We start from the raw sequence: 23,588 nt of genomic DNA, 5'->3' as shown, positions 1-23,588 counted from the left end.
TTGATTAAACTAAATGTAATTGTTCTGAGCGCTAAAGTGTAATCACATATTAGATAGAAAAAAATAAAACAAAATACAGTCAGTATACATTAGGCTCTTGAGTCTGCGGTAAAGTTCAGTTTCGTTAAAATCAGTCTGTCTGACAGAAAGTCAACCCACGTTCTCGATGTTAAACTTTTCGGGTACGTCAAACACTTTTTTCAAATATCCTAAAATTGATTTAAGCTATTCTAAGTGATCACTCGAAACGTTGATACTTGCAATGGAAATGCATTTATATCGATTTGATTTTCTTCTTTGTCATCTCGTCGAATAGTGTATCAAGCGACACAGACGTACATAGCAAGATTGGAGATGTTTGTGGGCATCACTCGTCTAACACTGATCCACTAAAGCTTCTTAGTCCCAAACGGCACATCGTTCGTATGGATCTCTTGGCTCGCTCTTACTCACACTACTGGTCGCCTTGCTCCATCAATTCCGCACATCATATTGAATTCTCACCGTTCCCTTTACCACCTAAGAGGTTGGATTTTGTCAACACGACGAAGTTCCATTAAGACAAAAGTCAATTTCCTGTGCTGTTTCGCAAATTTCGTGCCAGCCGCTGATTACCATTGAGGACGACACAAGCTACCCCGAGAAGATGACGTTATGGAGGAATAGTGAGAACGCCTCGGCCGTCATCAGCAGACGCGACAGTATATTTGCTAAAGAATCAATATATACGATTGAGCTTTCCAAGCTTTGCAAACCGGGTCCCCTACAGTTGAAGCGTTTGAAGATCGATTTTCACGATAATTAAAGCGGTATTAGTGCGAAGCTTTATCTGGCCATTCTCATATATTACGATCAGTTGCTTAAATAGGGCTACATATCTTAATGCTTCGATTCATATTCAAAACGATTTTTTTTAATCGTGCCCTTTGTTTCTTTAACCTAATATCGAAATGCAGAATCAATTGAACTAAAAAAGTTAGTGACCAAGCGCCGAAAAGCGAAAAACGATAACCTAAGTGAATCCCCTATTACGTACAATAGATACTTAGAATTTATCTTATTCTTTCATTTGATATGGTTATCAAATGAGTACGACTTTACCTTAATTGAATTTCCTGTAGAGTTCTCCCTGTAGCCTATGTACAATTAGTCTGGGTAAGTGGACGTTTTATCGTGCGAAGTGTGCATCTCTGTAGCCTGGCAGGCATCTCAATCAATTTGTCTTTCTTATGTGCTGCCCTAAACGCCCATCTTACTTTTCTTTGCATGTCTTCTATTTCCCATGTACTTTTCAATCTTGGCTTCCTTCCCGTTCAAGTAAATGCCTGCTCTTTGTGCTCCTATTTCGATCTGGTCTGGTTGCACTCTGACAGCGAAACTCTTATACAGACACGTCTTTATATCATAACAGTATAATGGCGGCCCGGTTTGGTAAAGAAGATCTAAACTAAGATCACTTTGTTTCTAAGAATATCTGGCAGAAAACAACTGGCCAATTTCTCAAAATGAAACAAGTCTGGGAACATTTGTGTCGAGGACTCTAAGTTTCTGTTGAGAATACATACAGAAATAATAAAAATTAATGCAAAACGAGCACATATCTGCATAACAGACTTCTGCCAAAATTATATAAAAGAAATATAACTTTTACCTTTAGAAATACAGGGTCACCTGTATCGCACAAGCTCCTAGATTTAAAATGCCAATTTTTGCACAATAGGTCCAATATCAGGAAGAAAAAAGAAAAAGATAGTTGAGCAGTTGTCAGCCATTTTGTCCGTAGATCTTAGCTGGAACACCTGATACAATCAGCATCCAGCAATGCGGGTGCAAACGTCGATTGATTCACCTCTTGACGGAGCAGAGAGAGGTGCATTTGGCCCTTGTAATATTTGCGCATGAAAAATAATATGTCTAACTGACATGTCGATTTAGCGCATCTTCAGTCAGGGAAAAGCCACTCAGGGTGTCCCGAAAGACGACTTAGGCTTAAGCGCATCTTCTAATAACAGTTCTTTATAGGTACAAATAGAGCGTATGGATGTGTATAGATGTGAAATACGTCGTCGCTTGTCATTGGCCTGTGGCATGCGCTCAGTTTTCGACAAAAGTGCTCTGCTCCTCGAGCTGTAGTGAGAGCCTTGTAGAACATCTTGGTCATCAAATTGTGGACTATTATTCGCTCCACCTCTGCATCTTCTATGTGGTCTATATGCACTCCAACTTGTACGATAACCCGTCCTAGTCAACACGCGTGGCCCATCAACAAAGACCTTCAAACGCCCGCTCCCTCCTCCCATCATCATGGTGACAGTGGTAATCGCAATGATGATGAGTAGGACCAACGAACGCGGGAAGAGAACCAACTGGACCATAGCCTCTTCCCTTTCTTTCTCTTACTGTGTTGACTGCGGACACTCTTTGTATTGTTCTTTATGTTTTGTCTGATCTTCAGTCGTGGACTGACTGACGGCAGAGCACGCGAAGTCGTTGGGAGTAGCAGGAGCAGCCACAACGGCAACTTTGCCCTCCTTTTGACAGATGGTCTTCCCCGAGCGAAACCGAGGAATAGCGCGAGCAGGGGACGCAAGCCAAAGAAGAGTACAGCTGGGAGAGCCAATAGCGGCAGCAGCAGTAGCAGTTGGGGCGTTTGTATCCGCCTTTCCTGTTTCTTTTTCATGCTGCTTGGGGTGTGTTTGTTTCCATGCAATGCATCGATTTCCATGCCGCCCGACGCGTGCAGTGCATACCGTACGCGCTAAGAAGAGAGCGCAAAAAAACGACACCAACTGAGAGGGATAGCAACCTTAACATACATAGGCACAGACACATCGGCAGGCAGACCAGCAGCGAACTAACAGCGTTGTTCCGACGCAGCTTGGCGTGGAGGCAAGCGAGTGGGGCGCCGATGCCCGAAACTATACATCGCCAACCGGTAGGTCGTTGCTGACTATGGCGACTTTTCTTTTCTCACCTTTGTCGTTTCCAAATGCAGAGCTGACATAGAGTGAACACAAGGTGCTCGTCTGCTGAACTCCAGCCAGTCGGGAGTTGATACTACAATGCTCCTTCGTGCCGACGTCGGTTGTTCGGCGATGTTAGAAGAAAACGGAGGATTGGGATGTGAGCGGGAGGTAATGAAAGCTTGGATGCAAGGACAACGTGGTGACGGCACAAACCACTACGACAGCGACGGAAAGCCATTTGACAGCACATAGTAAGCAGATTTCACTTTTTCTTCAGATGGAGAGTGGATCGGTGAATCTCACTAAGCACAGCAGACCCATACGCTTTTATTCGGGCATGGTAGTACCACGAATGACAGTACAACGATACTTCGTGTCACTGCTCAGGTGACCAATGATGAATCCTGAATGCGTAAGCGAACAGATTTCTGGATGGATACTTCTTTTCACTGTACTGCCAAGTTAGAAAAGATTCGAGATCAGTTAGAGAGGTGGTGGTGCCGTGGAAGAGCGGTTCGAATGAGCACGCGCGGCAAGTGCGGCAACTAGCCTAAGCTAATGGCGCTGGCTAGAGTAGTCGGCCTGGTGTTGATTCGACTGTCACTGGTCTAGAATGGCGGGCTGTATAGTAACAAAGATGAGCGTCATAGGTGTATGAGAAGAAAGGATTTTCAACTTAGGACGTAGAATCAGGGCTCTTCTAGCTTATATCGTCTTCGTTCCTCCTCAATGGGGTGGAACGGAGCGATGAGAGAAGCACCGTTGTTCCGTTTCCGTGGCGCCATTACTACCAGCACAGCTGCAGTTACGGCCATGGCTGCCGGCGTCGTCCTTGCCGTCATTACCAGTATCAAAGCTCCTCGGACGCGTACACTTGGCTTAGCTGATTGTGTCTACTTGGATGGATGCTTAGAAGAAGTTGGCTGGCTAAACGTTAAGAGGATGGCAAAAAAGGTGGAGAGAAAGTGAGCTGGTTGGCTATGATAGGTATGCCGCCGCCGGCGGACTTAGTAGAAATGTACCCAAACCGAAACGGAACGACACTTTGATCACAGTATCTCGCTGTAATGGCACAAGCAGCAGGAATACTACATTTCGCTTCTTTTGCTGTCGAAAGAAAAGAAACACCTTGGCACTCGTACGAAGACGCAAACACCACGGGAATGTAGCCGCCTCGCAAGCCTATGTGCGACGGATGTACCTTCCGCGTTCAAAGCTACCAGAAGGCTCCGGTAGAGCAGAACCTCCTACACGCCACGACGGGCCGATATAGAAGATAAGCACAGAAGGAAATAGAACGGATGAGGTGGAACACAGGCTTGGATAGAGAGAAGAACGACTTCTTGCTGCCTAGACAAGAAATAGCCGAGGATATAGAGGGAGATCCTAGAAATGGGATGGGGATGTGGTGCGCGATCTAGTATTAGATCGAGGGCTAAACGACAACTGGCTGACGAAAACGTAGATGCCCGACTTATAGGGTGAACACATTGGGGGCTGCAGCGGAGGGCTTATTTCAGTATATCGAGATTGCTTTTGGGACCAGGCCAACAGGAAGAAAAGCAAAAGAATACTGGGTGCTTCTCGTTTTTCCAGAGGACGGATTAGATAACAATGGTTGCGTAGCGATGGACATTAGTCCATTGTCCAATCATTGTTATCTAAAAAAAATTGTATGTGTAGTATTATTACACTGGGCTATTTGGGCACCGGCCCACGTCTTTGGTTTATTTTCGTAAGATTGTTTTTTTAACAGTTGGCATGCAAGTGCAATCGGCCTTCAGAGTTAGCGTTTATTTTAACTTGGCGTGACGCCTTTTGGTCTCACTGCACATACAATTTTGCGGAAGTAATTCTGTCGTCTATTTGTAGCTTGAGAGAAATCAGCAGGCAAAATCTTCCTTGCATAAGCGCTTTTTTACGATGGTTTTAGCCTCATTGAGCATTGTTAGTGTGCTTGTCTACTCAGCTAAATGAACTTGCCGACTAGTAAACGAGTAAATAAACTAATACATAAATCTGCTTTGAATACTCGGATCCCATTACTCAGTTTCGTAGACGAATTTCCTTCGTTTAGTTGGCAAACTCGTAGCTCAAACACGAATGCGCCTCATTGCTATTGTGCTTTGTGATCGAGTGCGGCTTTAAGTTTTCTGTAAATTCCTACTATTTTTGGCCCGTTAAAGGACAAAAGCTCTTTCCAGCTTTCCTGAGGGTTCTTTGTCACGTAATACGAGTACTCCGTTTTGCCCACATTTTCGGCTCATCGTCCTTACCAGATCTAGACAAATAGCTGGGATGACCTAGTCAAATCACCGCTTTGCGGCCCCCCAAATCCGAGGAAAACAGAACTACATACATTCTGCTTTGCAGATCCTACAGTTTCTTAAATCGAAAATCGGCTGCTCTGATAAGAAGACATTATAAACCATACAAATAGCGTCCTGCAGGTAACAAATGAATGGCTTGATATTAGGAAAAAGGTATGGTCCGAATTTCCGGCTATCTCATATCCCATAAAAAAAATAGGTTTCTGAATTGGTCGTGCCCAACAAAGCAGGCTGCTGCCACGTGCTTAGTGGATGCGATGCGTCGTACGATGCGATTTATGTCTCTGGTGTCTGTCTGCCCAAAATTTTGTTCTTGCGGCAGACATCGTAACCTCTTACTAAGCATTTCCAACCGGCACGCACTGTTATTAATGAAGCTACCTGCTTTGCTCATACTAGTATCCGATCCGGAGTGGAAAAATCAGCATTTGTACATGCTTCCTTTGTATATGACGTGTGCTCAATCGTTCGCCACTAACAGGTCGGTGCCGCTATAGCGATCCTATACGTTACGTGCATGCTCTATATCAAAGCCGTTGAAAAGTAATGTATCTCCACTGGTTGAGTGACCGCATTTCCTTTGACGCTGGCCAACACAGGCCTGTTTGGCTCGATAAGGCTATAACATAACCAATAGTACAAATATAACAAGACACCTAAAAACTTGACAGAGAGCCGCTAGAAAAGAGAGAAGGGGAAAAGCAATGCTTGGAGTACGAGGGCAACATGCAAAAAAGGAATCAATCGCTTCTAGCTATAGGCTGCTAGTAGAACCTTAAACGTCCGAGTAATGGTCGATGCCTCAGTTTGCGTACAAGGCTAAAGCGGGTATGATCCTAGTAAACGCGGAGCACCTTCGGTCCATGGATGACAGCACAGCACTATAAGTCACACCTGGTTGCGTTCCGTCTCCGTCCAGCCATCTGCCCATTCTATTCGTACTCGGTCTGTTGAAATCATTCACGCGCAGTCAGTTCAACTGGGGCAGACTTCCCGAGAAACTTGGAAACCCTACCAGAGGGCGCGACAAGATTATGTCGACAACATGTCGTCAATGCGAACTCGGGGCTCCGGAGTCTGAGATATCAGCCAAGTCGCTGAAATAGAGTCATATTGGCTCGCTAAAACCTGATGCTTAAGGCTGGCTAACAGACACCCGTCAACTTAGCTATTGCCTCCTGTCATCACAGTGGGTGCATCCTCGAACGTTGCCTTTGCTACCGGGGGGAACTCGTGTCCAATCGAAGGTTTCCACGCTCCTGTGACCGTCCAAATGTCGAATGTATGATCTGATGTCTCATGTCGAAATGAAGGATTTTTCCGTATGGCCACCCTCCATGCGCTTTGCTCGAATAGCAAGCAGAAAGGTACGGAAGATGCTGCTACCAATGCATCAGCATAGACTCCTATGTCCTCTTCGAACTCAAATTCTAATTTTTACGTAATACATTATTACATACCAGTATTTTGCGGGTTATTTTTTGTTGAAAGGTCACTTCTTTCTAGTTTCAGTTAACACTGTTACATCGTTTAAAAGTTTCCAAAATAAGACAAATTGCCAAAAGCATTTTAGAACTATTCTGGCGCCTTAACTGTATCGTAACATAAAAGAAATCATATCCATGTACTTTGAATAATCAAAACAGTATTTACCAATCTAAAAAAAGTCATTTTAATTGCCCTGTAATGGTGAAGTCCCGGGGTCTGAAAGCATTACTCTGCTAAAACGAAGATGTTAACCGCATACTTTGCAAGTAAATTTTTATAAGGTGTCTGCCTTCAATACAATTTCAAGTGCTGTTTTTATCTTATATCCTAACGGCATGGCTTCGGCCCTGCTAGCTCTACAGACAGTATTATAGACACACTATCAGTGTTTGCATCTGATTTCCACATGATTCAAAAATACGTCCTACCAATACCATTAATGTTACTTCAAGTGTGGGCATTAAAACAAAGTCGATAAGGTAGAATAATTTTGTTTTATCAAAGAGAAAAACTTTCGGCTTTATTAAAAAATGCATAGCTTAGTACTTGTTTACATTTATAAACCTGATCAAAAGGAACATTGGACTCCTATCAAGCTTACATCGCTATGGCAGCGCGTTGCTCACCTTGACGTGTGCAACGATAGCTTGAGGCCACTTTGATGTTGCGTGTTAATCAATTGTAGCTAAATGAGAGCAGATTTGATGAAACTTGTTGTAAGCGACGGAAGGGACGACAGGCATACTTATTCAATGTGCCAGTTACTCGTTTCTATCACGGTTTCAACCCTATAAGTTCCGTAAAACGTTTCTATTTCTAGTTTCAAAAGCCTACTTTAAATGTTTAACTAGCTTTTGAAAAATTCACACATTAACAGGTGCGTCATACTGCTAAACCGATCCTACTATTCACTATCGAAGTCATAAAACTTCCTATGATTTCACCACGGACTCTAGAATACGCAACAACAAGATCAACGCAATTGAGTCGTTTTGAAAGAACTATCATGACATGCTCCTTTCTTCTTTGGACAATACTCCGAATAAATAAACTGGCAAAAACTGTGAAAAAAACACCTACAACAGGAACGTCCTCCAGATCTCGGGCTACTTAGCGGCCATTGCTGTGATTAATTTCACATCGACAGCAAAAAGCTATCGGTGCAGAAGCTACGATCGTAATTTCCCTGTCGTGGTTCCTGTTTAGGTATATATGCCTTATTTTACATCTTCGATAGCTGCGTTTTCAGATTCAATGGAAGTCGATTTCGGGTAATCACGAGCTTTCGCTTTATAACCTTGGCCTGGGTTTATCCAGCGCGACCACACTTGATTCGCCAATTTTCACTTATAAGTTGAGGACGAACCTCCTGCCTCCGTTATAATTTGTGATTTCCCTTTGGAAAAAAAGGTTTTTTTTCTACTGCTAGAGGTAGAGGCATTTATTCTAATTCGTTGGTGCCATAGCTTCTAGAGACACTTTTTTTTAACACTGACCCAGATAAATAGCAAACAAGCTACGTAACAGCCTAATAGCCCTTATTTCATCTACTAATAAAATATCACCGAAGACGTCAACAAAGTAGAACTATATTACTATCGATTATAGTCAACTTCGTTTTGAAATGGAAAACATAACCTAAGGTAAGAATCTAATTTACATACCACAAGGTACCAATATTTAAAATAATGCTGGGTACATCGGTTTTAGTGTCTGCGATAAACATGGCTAGGAAGATGAGTCAAACGAAGACGCATATCTGTCAGCCGGAGAATCTATAAGACCAATCGACTATTTGAAAAGGCAATAAAACAACTTCATGATCATCTCAACCGGTTATCATATCATGCGTAAACAGAAGCCCAAGCAAAGTTGCTTGGCTTACCTTCGCGAGAGTGAAATTCCTATAATATATTCGCGTTGATTTGGTAATAACGTGATCTACTTGTCAATTTAGTAGTTTCTCTGTATCGTTACTTAGTCTAGCATAGGTCGGGCCGGCTTTCCTTTGCAAGAAGTCAAATTCGAAGGTAAAACTTTATATAGATTCCATTTAAAGGTTTAGTGGCGCCCTTCTATTAAAGGTTAAACGACTTCCCAAATATATTTTTTATTTAGTCTATTACATCCCCTCCAGCTATGTAGCTGTGATATCCAGCAGTTTCGCGAACGTTCCAAACGGTCAAGATAATAAGGTTTCGTCTCAAAGTAGCGACTTGTTTAGTCCTAACGTTTGCATGCCTTTCGTTACTGTATATAGTAACCTTTGCAGAGCGAATACGTAATATGTTATTCTTAGAATAACTTCCAAACTTATTAAGTTAATTAAGACAATAACCATGTCAGTACTACACAAAAATTGATTATACGACAAGACATACTAAGTCAGTATCACTATAATATTTGGAATACTTTATTTCATTCTAATCATTTTATTCTTTACAGTTTGATATCTTTACGCTTCAAAATTTCGAAAGGTATGATTATGTGATATGCATGACTATAGCCTTGTAGTTGAGATTTAAGGCATTTTGTATTCTCAGTTTTTCGTTTACCATAAAGTTATACTGCGATGTATATTTTATAGGGCATCTGGTAACGATAAAATAAAAACTAAGCTAAAATCGTGATTTCCAAATCACTATTGAATTAGTGTTAAGCTTATAATTTTGCATTAGGAGCTTCTTCATATCAGACAAATCAGACAAAACCAATGTGTAACGTATGCTCAGTGAGTGTGCGCGAGACGCGCATAGTCAGCGGTGCTTGTCAGCAGCTTAACTATCCTGTGATAAGTTGGTAATTTTTTAAACTATGCCGTCTAAACAGAACGCGTTTTAGTGACCTGTTTTGTGCGGATGGATTAATCAGTTTGGCAGTGCTTCCCCCCGACGTTGGTCAAACTTTTGCATGCGCAGTAGACGCATTTGCGGCGCGAAGAATACTATTATGTGAAAATGAGAAAGAGTAGGCGAGTGTGCGAGAGGTGATGAGATAACACCAGTGTCGAAGGCAGCTTCAACAAAGGATGAGATGGCTAATTCCCTTTAGGGCTCACTGCAAGCTGCGCCCGTCAGCCCGTAAACGCACACATGCACAAACGAGTCGCAACGCAAGTAGAGAAGATGAGACTGGAGACAAAGGCCGGTTAGGTTAAAGATAAGAAGACGCCAAAATAAGACAAAAGGCGCGTACAGAAGCGGTAAAAAGATTCTGAGAGTGCCTCTAGAGTAGAGGGACCTTGATAGGCTAGCTTTGCTAGAGTTTTGCTAGTAGCAGCAAGTAGAGAAGCAAAGCACCGGTTGTAGTAGCAGTGGCACTGAAGGAACACGAACATGTGGAAGAACGCGGCAGCGGCCTGTGGCTGATGACGTCAGGTGCGTAAATGTTCGCAGTGGTGGGAAGACACGCCGACGAAGAGATCAGGAGATCGTCGGATAAGTAATGGGTAAAGCGCTTACTTTAGTCACAACTTAACCACCGATACGCGCAGACAAAGATACACACACGCACATATGCAGGGATGCAAGAGGCACATCATGACACGCTCGATATATGTATATATATCACTCATATGAGGAACCCCTTGATTGCAGTGTTTTCTCGTGACACTGGGTTTTACTAATTCTATCATTGTATTATTAGAATGCATGCTATATTCCTTATATTTTCTGTTGATAATTCAAGTGTGGTAAAACTTATATAATTTATAATTTATATATAATTTATATAACTTATATATTTATATATATATATATATATATATATATATATAAGTTATATAAATTATATATAAATTATAAATTATGTAAGTTTTACCACACTTGAATTATCAACAGAAATTATATATATATATATATATATATATATATATATATATTATAAATTATATAAGTTATATAAATTATATATAAATTATAAATTATATAAGTTTTACCACACTTGAATTATGTTCTATTTAATTAAATTTTAAGATGGAAGAGCAGTGAAGCAGGGATGTGCATAGTTCAACAAAAAAAATATAAGGAATACAGCATGCATTCTAATATATATATATATATATGTATATACATATATACAAGTACTTGTACATTTTGCTCTGATTTATCACCAGCTGAGAACAATACTTACCGATTTTCATGACCGGCAGGTCTCCGGCCTGAACGAGCACTGTCGTGCAAAGAACGAGGACGAATGCAATCCACCGCATCGCGGTTGTTAGCGAGCGGGGTCCTGATCCACCCTCACCGCAGAACAGGACTCCGCACGAAAACTGTTCGCCCTCAGTGTGTTGGCTGCGGGTTGCCCATCAACTATCCCGCGTGAACTTCCTCGTACGACATTCGGCAGCAGGAGTAACTCACCGTGGCGGTAATCACTCTATCCAACATTGCTTCCATTGCGGAAATACGCAACGACCGTATACTTCTACCGCATCATAATCACACCCTTTTTCCGAAGCAACTTTAATGACGTTTAGCGTTTCTCTTGATGCCAAATCGTTGTTTGAAAAACTTATATTGAATTTCTTACAAGACGTGAAATTTCATATTATAGAAACACGTATTTTTACCTGTCCATTTTCAAAGGACTGTCTACACTCTCGCGTCTTTTTGAAATATAGCGTGTAGGTTAATCAGTAGCCTACAGATACAAATATTAACTGCTTGACACAAGGCTGGTGATGTAAAGTAAAGAATCACACCATCTCACCTGCTTTCTCTCGCAGACACAAGCTTACTATTGATTCTAGAGATTCTATTGATAGTACACGAATTTCGTAGGGATGCCATCCATCACCGTTTGTATTTCCTTAGACTGTTGATGGACCCTAAAAGGTGACCCTATCGGTTTCATTAACAGCTAGCTAACATTGTCTTCCATTTTTTGTTTATCACTTTTTGGACGATGGTCTTTCGCTAATCCTTTCGTCTTGATGCTTTTCTCCGTTTTATCCTGAGGTTATTATAACGAAACTTCACTTAACACGTTGCACGATCGCTCCTACCTCTTTTTAATGGAAATGCCCAGGCTGTCTTGGCGCCTTCAATGATATTGATCCACACAGACTCCTCTGTCACATACTTTTATCACATATACATCTGTATGTGTGACTATAACGATAGGCTAAAATTGATGGTCGTGACGCATTATAGGCCTTAGAGCATCCTTCCGTCGGCTGTGTTTTGCGTAACGCTCCTTCCCTATCTGCCTCTTTGGAGCAACTACCCTACGACACCGCCCTTTCCACCGCAAATGTGGAAAGCAACCCTCTCCGCGTACCCTTCCTTAGAGTCAGGGTTCTCATTCGCTTCGACGCCGCGTCCGCAAGGCGGCCAGTTCTTTGTTTCTCTGACTGCCTCGTTTTCTTTCTATTACTGCTGCCGCAACTATTGCCATAAGACTATACGATTTATTCCTGACCGGGCGAAGATCCGTATGACCGAGTTGCTATAGTCCTTGAAATATCGGTAATCTAGGTTCACACACAATATATGATGAAAACCACCTGAAAAAGCTTCGACTTATTATCTTTATTATCCAGAATTTCTACTAATGCCAGCAATTTAACACGAGTCTCTATATTCGTATACACTAGATATGTACATATGCACCAGTAACCTCAAAAATGACGCTAGTGACTAGGACTATTTATTTGTAAGTAGACAACGATATTAAAAATATTATAACAAGTTTTCCTTAGCCTAATGATTACTATCATGTTGACTTCGGGGCACCTGCTTTTCGTTTATTACCTCTTCCCACAATGAAATGCATCGTATTTAAGCCCGTTTTGCCTTGACATATGCACACCAAATCACTGTCTAAAAATTAAGGAGGTAATAAACCGATTTTATGAAATCACTTCGCATGAACTCCGTATTGTGTACTATTTGCATAATAAAAGTAATCACAAATCAAGAGCTTCTAGCGAGATAAACCACTAGAACATTTCAATCAAATGACACCAAATATAGTAGCATACTGGTACTTACAGAGACTACTAGGAAGTCCAAGCTCTGGGTGATACCTTCCTTTGAGTGGGCTAAATTTGTACTTGCCTTCCTAGCGATATCAAAGACATCTGAAATCCTCTTAATTATTTTTGACTAACATGTAACCATGTTGGCACGTTAACTACTTAAGCTAAAACTCCGAGGGTTCTCTTTGTGAAACTGCTAAAGAGTTATATCGTTTAGCAATCGCTGAGTTAATTGTGATTGTCTTGCGATAATATACGGGTTAAGCCAATGATGGACGGAACTAAGCCTGTAGAAATTGCGTCATTTTCATCTTAAGCCATTATCGAATCTTCCCCACTGCTTTAAGGACAAAAGCGAGGATTAAAGGACATTAAACAGCCTATAACCTCATTCAGTTGGTTTGTGTGTGCGTATGCAAACTAGTGTAGCCGACAGCATTTAACCCTTTTATCCAAGTAGTGGGCACAAGTGGCCTCAGGCTACCGATGCTGCAGCGCTATGGTTTGAAGGGAACGCTAATATTAATGGTTAAATAATGACGTTCGCTTGTGCATGCCACTCACCCACTACTATTACCCACTACTAATACCCACTCCAACTAAATGAGGCAACAGTCGGATACAATCGGCAAAAGTCGAGCGAAGCGAAAATACGTGATTGGGGGGTGGCGAAGCTAAGCGATATAAGACGACGGCAACCCTGCCCATTTGCTCGTCCGCCCTCCAGTTCGCAGCATACGAGTACGAGGCGTGTTTCCGTTCAGGATAAATCTAGGAAACGTTTAAGCTGGTCTCAACAGATAGCTGCGTCGTTCAATTAGTTGTTATTTAAACGATGATGCTACTTCTTCACCCAGGGTGAAGGACGTCATTAACGTCTATATTCTCGCTCTGCAAGGATCAAGCGATATTGCATAATATAATGAAAACGGTTTAATAGGCATGTGGCATTGCTGTGTACAACAGGAAAGCTGAACCTGGTGGCATGCAAGTATTGACAATCAGTTAACCCGTTTACAGGTCCCGAGCAAGCAATATCTAAAACTGGGCATAAACTTTGGTTTCTGTGTAACGCGTATAAAAGCTCTTTCCGAGTTATACTTCAACTAAAGTTATACTTCAGGTAATCTAAGTGTATTTCTGCGCTACTCCTATTTCATGTTACAATTAGCACAGTATTAGCTGAATAAATGCAATATTGTGACAAACCAATCAAAAATGGTAACCGGCAATCTGAGAATCACGTACTTGTGCATGATATTCTATGTAACTGTTGCCCCGCTAGTGATAAAACCAATGACCTGCTTTTCTCAAGAACAAAACAGGACGAGGAATAATATGATGTGGGTTAAACCTACTCTATAATAGACCTCATTAAAAGTAAACTCAGGTCTATTAACGACTAGATTTTCAAGAGACCTCCTATTTCTTGGCAAAGTTTGTTCGGATACACAGAAAAAGTAATATCCCGTTAAAACAAAAACTGGAAAACCAGTCCCGTCGGCTTAACTGAAAGATATAAATTATAGGTGTTTGCCTAGCGCACCTTTCTCAAAACTACTAAACTATGGAAACAGTACTGGAGCGGTAGTGCTGGACAAAAGAAACGGTAAATTTTGATCGCTCTGCCACAGATACATAAGCACCTATATTTAGTTGCGTTGTATGACAGGCTAGAATTACTGTACTCTATTTTATGCGATTTATGTAAAATATAATAAACAGTAAGTTATCCAAGGGACAATTCAAGAAGTGAAGTGCACGTTCTAGATATAACAACGTGATAAGGTAACTTACTGCTTTTCTTTCAAGGGATTTGGTCTTTATAACTGCACTAATAGAATGTAGTTTTCTACTTCATTCGTCATAATTGTATTTTTCTATAGTCATTGAAGGTTACTATTAGTTTATGTTGCTAATTTAATATTTGATTTAATTAAAAGCTAAAGAATAACAAACCTATGTTATTGAGAACTGGGTCGTTTATTTCATTTATCTACCTAGGAATTTAGCCTTCAACGCAAAGCATAAATATGGCGGTATTAAGATCATAACGTAAATACAAACGTGACTTAATGTAGTCAACAAAGCTCTAAACAGAATCTAAGTTGTAATAATAGTTATGATGAATTGTCTTAAATATTTGTACTCTGCTTTTGTTACAAAATCCGAAATGTATTGATCCGATTTGTCTTGTTATAATGGTCTCGAAATTTTACTCTAACATCATTAGAAAGGGCAATATGGTTTAGCAAATAGTGCTCCCATGAATATGCTTTTCTAACCGCCTCATTGGGTTCTAAACTTCGTCGTGATGAATTCGCGGTCCCTTCAATTAAGAAAGGGGTCCAGAACAGCTTTTTGCCTTATATAAAAAAGCAGGCTAAGGCCAGTACGTGTGAAAATTTCCTAGTATTTTGTATTTTTGTATTGTAAAGATAATTTTTATCATTTCGAATACATTTTGCTCCTGTGCGTGCTTTGTCTAGGCAGCAGTTACAAGACCATCGATGGACGCCCTGATCCAACGGGATCGCTGTTTCGCGCGTTCACCTGGATTCGTTTTCGGCTACATCTCGCTTCTCGATCTTTTCGTAATGAGGCCCCGTTTCGGCCACAGCATCAAGTCTGCACAGGGCGTCCTGCTTCCGGAGATTTAGATGATTCGGTAGTAATCTCTCAGTAGTGTTTATCGGTGCGGAAGCTGTGGCAACTACAGAAACTGTACCTGCTTTTCAGGCATCTTGCCTTAAACAGCCAAAGCTGACCACGACCTCTACGCTCTCGCGTGACAAGCAGTAGGAAAGTGTGCTTTTGGTACCCGACTAGTCAATTATCCCCTCAGTCAAGGAGCTGCAACACAGGCTAGCAGTGATCTTAATTGAGCTTAACTGTAAATCAGTAACGCAGGGTATGTCACGCGATTCGTCGCCATTTTCGTTCAGCCCACAATAGAGGCCAGGATGCTGAGACAGAAGCAGATGTTCTCTGAAGCAAAGCGAATCCTGAAGTGTGAGCAGCAAGACAACACCAGCCAATGAAGAGGACGACGACACACAAACGTTAGCAGGTGACGAGCCTTACAAGTACCTCTCTGCCTAGACCTTACATCCGTTTGCCTGCTTCAGCTGCCTCAACTGATACTACCCTAAAGAAAAAGGACATGAACAAATTAGAAGGAGGCAGTGCCGCTGGTAGCTAGCAGCCGCTTAAATCATTCTATCCGATTCTTGAGTACTGAGAAAGCAGGAACCACAGTGTATGAGTGCCCCTGGAAGTTGCCTTTGGCCCCGCGGCAAGAAACGACGAAGACGCGCTCAGATGTAGGCGACTCAACGGCAGTGCAATTGGCAGAGACATAAAAACATGATGTGAAAAAAGTGCCAAAGTGCACGCATTGCAGAAGAAGTGGTATAGACGCGGCACTCAGTACAAGAACGCTGTATAGCGTCATTGTCGACGTCGCTGGAAGCCTCTGCTAGAGAACGGACAGTCTAATCAAGTCGTTGAGTCAAAAGCAGATGTGTACTGTTATCTGGAGTCTCTAACCATGTAGACTGTTTGACTCCCTAAAAAGCAGTCATACTCAGAATACAGTTAACAAATATTTGATAAAAAATAATGTTAAGTCACAATATATACTGAGTTGCATTGTTGGGTAATTTGTAGCGACAGAGCAAGCTATTTCATTTTTTACGTGGCTCAAAAAATTAAAAAATACTTATCTTCTAATGTAACTTGGATTTGTATTTAGAAGAACAGAAATTTAAAACTATATTACTTTTAAGTAACAGACTAGTAAAGGCGAATATTATCAGAAGTGTAAACCACATCTTATTGTATACCTATTAACTCCGCATTACACTAGATTTATTTCTATACATTACTTTCTGTTCAGGTACAGCAGCCTTGGCAATTTTTTTAATCTTAACTGTATATAGTTCTTCGAAACCCTTTATAGATTTTGTGACCGATGAGCGCTTTTTAACATTCTCTTGAATACCCAATTATAAAAAGGGCACAAAGGTTACTTCCACCGACGACAGACTACAAATCATCTTTACAGCTCAAATAGCTTCCGCATAAGAAGACTGCCAATGAGTCCCGGACTATAATTTCCGTCCGTAACGGACTTATTCAAAAACATTAACGTGACTTGACTATCAAACATTTTCTTTACCCTTTCCAACTTCCTGACCGTGTATTCAACAGATATATATATATATATATCCGTAGACGAGTCTAGCCGTACCGGGGCATTTAATATTATTATTCATAAATCTAAAGAAGAAACTTCTGAGAAATTATGTGTGAAAGGGTTACCCCGCATTGAAAAAAGTTTCGTAGCGAATGATCATATTCAATAAACGCATGCATGAGCGATTAACTTAGATATAGCTTACATTAGCTTATCCTATCTTAAGTGGTGCATCCTGTCGGCACTTGATGCACAAGTTTTACATTTCGCTTATGCTAAATAGTATAAGCCTGTGTGAACATATGCTTAAATGTCAAACAAATGTTTTGTACTAAGTTTCGAAGTATAAGTTTTGCGCTATTGATACGTAACAAATGAGCGTTCGACTTGCATAGAATTCGTTGGTTTCATAAGAGGTCCGTTCTTAAAAATTTGTAGTTCACAGAAGGCCTACCTTGTATGGGTTGACTCTAACACAGTTTTAAAGCTAACCCTTGTGCATTGTCTGCGTATTTTTACGTCCATGAGATTTTACGTTCTAGCACTGCTCGTACGTTTGTCATTTCCTTTTGTTATAAAGGAGCAAATAACAACAGAAAACTCATTTTCAGATATTCAAAATGGACTTGAACAACCAAGTTCCATATACAACATTATTCCCCAACAGCTCGTTTTCTTTTAACCATAGTGCAGATTTTATCTCATTAATAATATGTGGCAGCTCAACCATCACTTTATCGCTGTCCATGAGCATAGCAAACGACAAGGGATATATAAAGTCATAGCCCTGCGGGCAGCATCGCATTTCATCAACATGTTACGTGATACTACCGAGGACAATAAAAATGCATGTTTACCTACTGTGGTGACAAACTTAACAAGGCCAAATACCATTTTGATATCATGTAATACCAAAACAAACAAAAATATGAAAATGGCGGTTAGACGCTTATTTTAGCACGGTCCGAAAAAGAGTCGTCAATTTGAACTTTTTTGCCAATCCTTAGACTACAAACATCATTTCGCCGATTGTCTTTCAAATATCCAGTTTTCGGTAAAAAAAGATTTGGGTACAACACGATCCTGCAAAGAGGGCGTGAGGGACACTAATTTATCGATACGAAAAAACAACGAATTTCATAAAGTGAGGGCTCTAGGTGACACTTTAATTGACTCAACTCGCATATGTACACAATAGATAATTATAAAATGTCAATGTTTTAAGACAGCTCCCACAATCTTCAAGACCTCGCAACTAATAATATGCGTTATTTTTTCCTTGGCTGTTTTTGAATTGGCTGTTTTTACTATTCGCTATTCTATTCGTCACGCTTTTTATTATAGAGTCGTGTTCAATAGTAGCCTGAGTTACTATGAAACGTGCCATCAGAATAGCAGTTGTCGCGAAAGAGATTTCAGATATAATTTATATTCGATGAAAGTGTATTCTACCCTACTAGTTATCTTTCGTCATCTAATAAGACCTTCCTCATGCACAATATATTCATGTACCAGCACCTATTTTCTCTCCGCTACTATTTACGTCCATTATACAACGTTGCTCTAGTACCACAAATGCGCGTCACTTTTAAGAACTCTTGTCACTAATCATTCCTTTAATCTAATTTTTCTGGCCAGTTGCTCATCACAATCGGCGAGTGTACGTGGTTCGCTGACTACTATAAATATCGACTGTACATATGCATTATGCGTGTTTTTAAGCAGTTAGCCAGCAATTTAAGGACCACCGTTTGAACAACGGTGTGACTGACAGAGCTGTATTTGAATAAGGTGCGCGAATGGGCGATGTCTGCAATTTATGGCCAGAGCTATATTTATCCTGATACCAATAACTTGTGCATTTGCTTGGTAAGTATAGCTGGATAATAAGTAGATAAAAATTAAACATGCTCGAAAGGGCCCCTTGGGTAAATGGAATTAGATAGGAGGAATCGATGTAATGAACGTGTATATGTTTTCCATCGACTATAATAAGAGTGCCAGCTAGGGCCCACGACTAATTTAATAGCGAAAACAGAATGGGAAACAGAAAACGAACGGGAGCAAACAAAGAACGGGTTATAAAGCTTTATAAATAATATAGTTGATTGTTAATAGATGAGATATTAACAATAGTAATAGGGCCAATAGTAGATAGAGTTACCTAGTCTTTCAATAGAAACTCCGGGATTGCCATGTTCACTTTGGAACCACTGCAAGGATAGTATAGATACTGGTCGCACATTGAGTATACATTGTTTATCACCTTTGTGCGAACGGGATAGCTGGAAAAGAAGATTGCTGACTCAGTATCACCAGACTCAAACAAAAGGTCAAACTAAGAATGCGTGCCTGTACCAGTTGCACATTTAGACAAAGAAAAAAATTATTTCCTAAGGTCCGATATATCCTGAAGGCTTAAGGGAACAAAAGTGTTCATCTAAAATGCTCCGCAATAGCTTGTATAACTAGCGTAAGCGCGAATGTAAGCAAGTTGTGCACATCATTTGGTAATTGCGTTCTGCAACATATACGAAATAACGTAGGAAGTAAAATTAGACTGGAAGACACAGAACTAAGGAGAGGTTGTAAAACTGCATTAAACTATAAGGATACATATAACAGATATGTATTAGAGATGAGTAAATAAAAATAATAATAAATAAGTAAAGAAGGTAATAAATACACAGATAAAAAGAAGATAATAATAATAATAATAATAATAGATAAACAAAGAAGATAAAGATAAATAAAAATAAGTAGCACAATAGCAGTGAAACAGGAATGAAAATATGCTCAAATATTTGACGAAGTGTGTAAGAAGAGAAAGGATGAATATTTTTTATGTCTAATGAATCGAACGTTAGTCTGAAACTTTATTTATTATATTTATATTAAAATTTTTTGACAGCTTTTTCACAAAAACGTTTTTCACAGCTGTTTAGGTCAGGAGATTAGTGTATGATCTATTATCGGAGTAATCGGTGAGTACGATAGTTCAGCAACGAGTATGATAGCACCTTTTCGTACTGCAGAACGTGATGAAGCGTATGTTCTATTTAAAAATGTTTCACCTAGTGATGCTTCAGCTAAGAGAATACTCCAAAAGCCTTCTGTGAAAGCTGAAAAGAGCGTTATGCAATGGCAAAGTTGTAGAGTCGATCGCTCGAAACAGAAAAAAAAGATGCAAAAAGAATATAACAAGAATCAAATTGTAACGGCTTCAAACTTATCAGTGAAATCGAGTCAGTATGTAACATGACCTTGTTCCTTTAAAAAAAATACAGCATTGTATGTTGTACATCTCTGAGTAATCAACACTACCATATTTGGTACTACCCAAACTCCCATATTTTTGTATCTCAGATTTAGACAAAAGTTTATCCATATCTGTTCCACGACTTAGGTCACGTTCTCGCTTTTTTGCTGTACCAATGTAAAAAAATTGAGGATAGACTGTTCTCACCCTAACTATTAAACTATTAATGAATTATACAATAAAGTCAAGAATAGTTTTACTACTACGGTGAGAATAGTTCATCCTCGATTTTAACATTAGAAGAGTAAGAAAACCGTGAAAAAAGAGTAATATTGCTTATTGTAAGTAGTATCAGTCGTTCCATGGCGTCTTCACCTTATGAGCCAAAGTTGAATCTTTTTGCAAAGTAAGAGATACTATAGACAAAGACATTTTTATAAGCAATCAGCGAGTCAAGCTTTTGCATTATAATGCGCTTAAAAATCTTGCTCGCAATATAATCACCTTACCAATACACCAGCATGCACTTCGTATTGAATACTCATATGAGTTCCGATGAGTCCACTTTATGCCACTGACTGCAGTGTCATGATGTCCTGTAATGGATCTTTTTATATATAGAAGTCAAGCCGAATGAGACTCCGGAACATTGTTTTGCTCATACGAAGTGCAATATTCCGGACAGCATCTTTCGCGAAGCGAAATTCTCAGCGACGAGAAACATGCAGTTTAAACAATAATAACACTAAATTTGCTGGATGCCAAGCTACATATCTTTGTTCGTAACCTTAAAAGAACAATGACCAGTAAACGTCCTAATGAAATTGGTATTTTGTTTAGTTGTAACCTTTTGGTTGATTAAATTGACTGAAAAACGCCATCCAACACGTTACCCAAGATATCACTGTGTGTAGAGCTACTTTAACAGTGGTTTTAATGGATATTTTTAAATATCTAATAAAAAAGTCACACATTTTCTATCTGTTTATAAGCAATATGTGTATCTTATTGGTCCAACCAATAAAAGAATCCTAGTGCCCGTATGATATATTGTATGTGATTAACAGCTAAGAAAAAAATGCAAAATCCACTTCCGATTTTTTCGTTCTCTCTTTACTATAATGGTTATCGATATTTTCAGATCCATAAAAATTCTTTTTGCACTCACAAGTACTTTGCGTTATATAATATATTATCATATAATATTCTTAACACAAATGCCGATTATAAGTGTGCCCGACATTTATATTTTGACCGTCAAAGTTACTTAATCTATCTATTATCAATGAAATCAGTAAGATTACAAAGGGTATAATAACAAGAGTTGCGTTCAAAAAAAACGCTCAAATTTACTTTAAGGGAATTTCGAAAGTTGCCGAAATAGAAGTTATGTTTAATTAAGATGAAATTAGTTGGCGAAAAACATTGAGCACAGTATGCCTATAAAATAAACACAGTTTTTTTTTATACCAATTACAATAAAAAACAGTGAAATAACTATTGCGTTCACTTTGCCGTCGTCCAAGCACTAAAATTCGACTTTTCTTCACATATAACTTTTTTGCATTTTCTATTCAAAATGATACCTGCACATTTATGTTTTTTAGCACGGCATACGCACAATTCGTTATTTTTATATATTTTATATACATTTAAGTTCGTGTTGAATGTCTTTATTCGCGCTGCACTCACGTCTGCAGAGTCCTGGCTTACATCTTTTCCACAATGTATCAAGGATATCTGTTCTGTTGTTCACGAAGATCTCACCAACGCATAGCGCCATATTTTAATACAACAAAGGGTTAATACGCTGTTTTTCTGCGTATGTGTAATATTTTAACATAAGTTCATTTGAGTTAAACCTAAATAATATGCTTAAAGAAAAAGACATAAAAGTGTCCGTCTTTTACGACGCAATTTTGTTTACCTAGTGGGACCCTAAAGTTCGGGGCTTCTTCTGATACCCTTCTGATGACATGCTTAGTACAATAGATGATGCAAAACTCGAAAACTTCTAGTGCAGTTTTCGACCAAGCACAACCCTGTATGTCAGCTGGAAGCCAGCCAATGTCTGGCCAGTCTTGGATTTAAATACGCACTAATTGCACTCCACAGTTTGATTACCTTGCTTTTTTCACTGATGTGCTGCTACGAATGTAAGATGTAACAACATGTTATATAATGCCTAATAACTAGCAAAATCCAAAATGTCACATGCCAAGATCCATACTGGTTTGATTACGATGATCTCCTTCTTATATATGTAAACCTATTTTTTACCTCTCCAAATTTTCTGCTATGGTTGGATTTTAATTTCTAAGTGTTGGCTAACTACCTTTATGAGTAGCATCAACCACCATTTAAGTTATTCTCGTATTTCGGCAGAATAGTAGCAGATGCAATATGACACTTATCGAGCGGGAAAAGCAGATCCTTTTTTAGGATAAGCCTTTATCTAGGAGTCCCATAAATTTACGGGTGAATGTACTACTGTAAAAAAAATACATTATTGTACTGCAGGATTTACAATATTTGAGACTTACTATGCTAATGTTGCTTTTAATCTTGCTTCTATACTCGTAGAAACTACTTACGGTCTCTCAATCTATATATGTATATAAATACACACATAAGCTTAATTATCATTTTGTGTAACGTGAGCTTCCTTCATCCAAGATGCTCACCCACGTACATTTGGATAAGATAACGCTTCATACATTCTCTTGTCATAAATAAAGTTTTTTTTACTTCAAAATCCAATCATCATTAGTTGTACCAGAGCCCTTTGAAGTAAAAAAAAAACGTTTCGTATGTACGATATTGCGTTAAGATCTTCTCTTTTTTTCAAAATATTGGCACGCTCTAAAAGGAACGCGCCGTATAGAATGCGTCAAGCAGGCTCTACATAGTACAACCTCTCTTAGTCTATAGATCCCACTTGCTGGCTAGGTCCTAGTGCATTTTAATAACACTAAATAATGCTCTAATTTATAATAATATAGTATTACCTACTTATTTTGTATTTCACGTTTTATGATGCTTTACCTAATTAATATACATATAATCAAACATATGGGTCATTATTTAACAAAGTACTCCTAAAACGGTGGTCCTGCCAAGGGTTGGGACAGCTGACGAGGCAGTATGTGACCGGCATGACTAAAGTACGGTGTTCGTTCTCTTTTTTGAGTCCTTGGTGTTCGATTGAAGCCATGCAGGCGGCTAGTCAGCCAACCATGGCGACCGGACTCTTGGATAGGTACAAGCTGTCGACCCCATTACAAACATCGAGCGGTAAGGTCCACCCACCTAACAAAAGAACCTCCGGAATGCTGAGCTAGCTACAGCCTATATCGCCTCCAAC

General features: G+C 39.7%; 1 protein-coding gene and 1 long non-coding RNA gene across 8 annotated transcripts in view; one reads left to right on the top strand and one right to left on the bottom strand.

Annotated features, from left to right (window-relative positions):
* The window catches only part of LOC111244349 (glutamate receptor ionotropic, kainate 2-like), a 321,397-nt gene that overhangs the window by 59,964 nt on the left and 237,845 nt on the right, over nt 1-23,588 (bottom strand). For 2 of the 5 annotated variants that reach the window (XM_022791352.2, XM_022791353.2), the window contains exon 1: nt 10,916-11,049. The exons of 2 other annotated variants lie outside the window; for them this stretch is intronic. In XM_022791352.2, coding sequence (XP_022647087.1) covers nt 10,916-10,994 — 79 coding nt within the window. In that variant the 5' untranslated portion in view covers nt 10,995-11,049. Of the gene's footprint in view, nt 1-1,651; nt 2,955-10,915; nt 11,050-23,588 lie in introns of those variants that run through there. One more of the 5 variants, XM_022791354.2, reaches the window with a different exon arrangement.
* LOC147758081 (uncharacterized) lies at nt 9,677-21,215 on the top strand. 3 transcript variants are annotated; one of them, XR_015321388.1, is made up of 3 exons: nt 9,677-10,161; nt 10,935-11,155; nt 15,257-21,215. It is a non-coding gene; the product is annotated as an uncharacterized LOC147758081 (long non-coding RNA). The 3 variants fall into 3 exon arrangements; XR_015321387.1 differs by lacking the exon at nt 15,257-21,215 and having other exon boundaries at nt 10,935-12,660; XR_015321390.1 differs by lacking the exon at nt 15,257-21,215 and having other exon boundaries at nt 9,677-10,232; nt 10,935-12,660.

Source organism: Varroa destructor, unplaced genomic scaffold (assembly GCF_002443255.2).
Source record: "Varroa destructor unplaced genomic scaffold, Vdes_3.0 BEIS01000002.1, whole genome shotgun sequence".
NCBI lineage: Eukaryota > Metazoa > Arthropoda > Arachnida > Mesostigmata > Varroidae > Varroa > Varroa destructor.
Note: the sequence above shows the minus strand (reverse complement) of the source record. Positions and strands in the feature narration are given on the sequence as shown.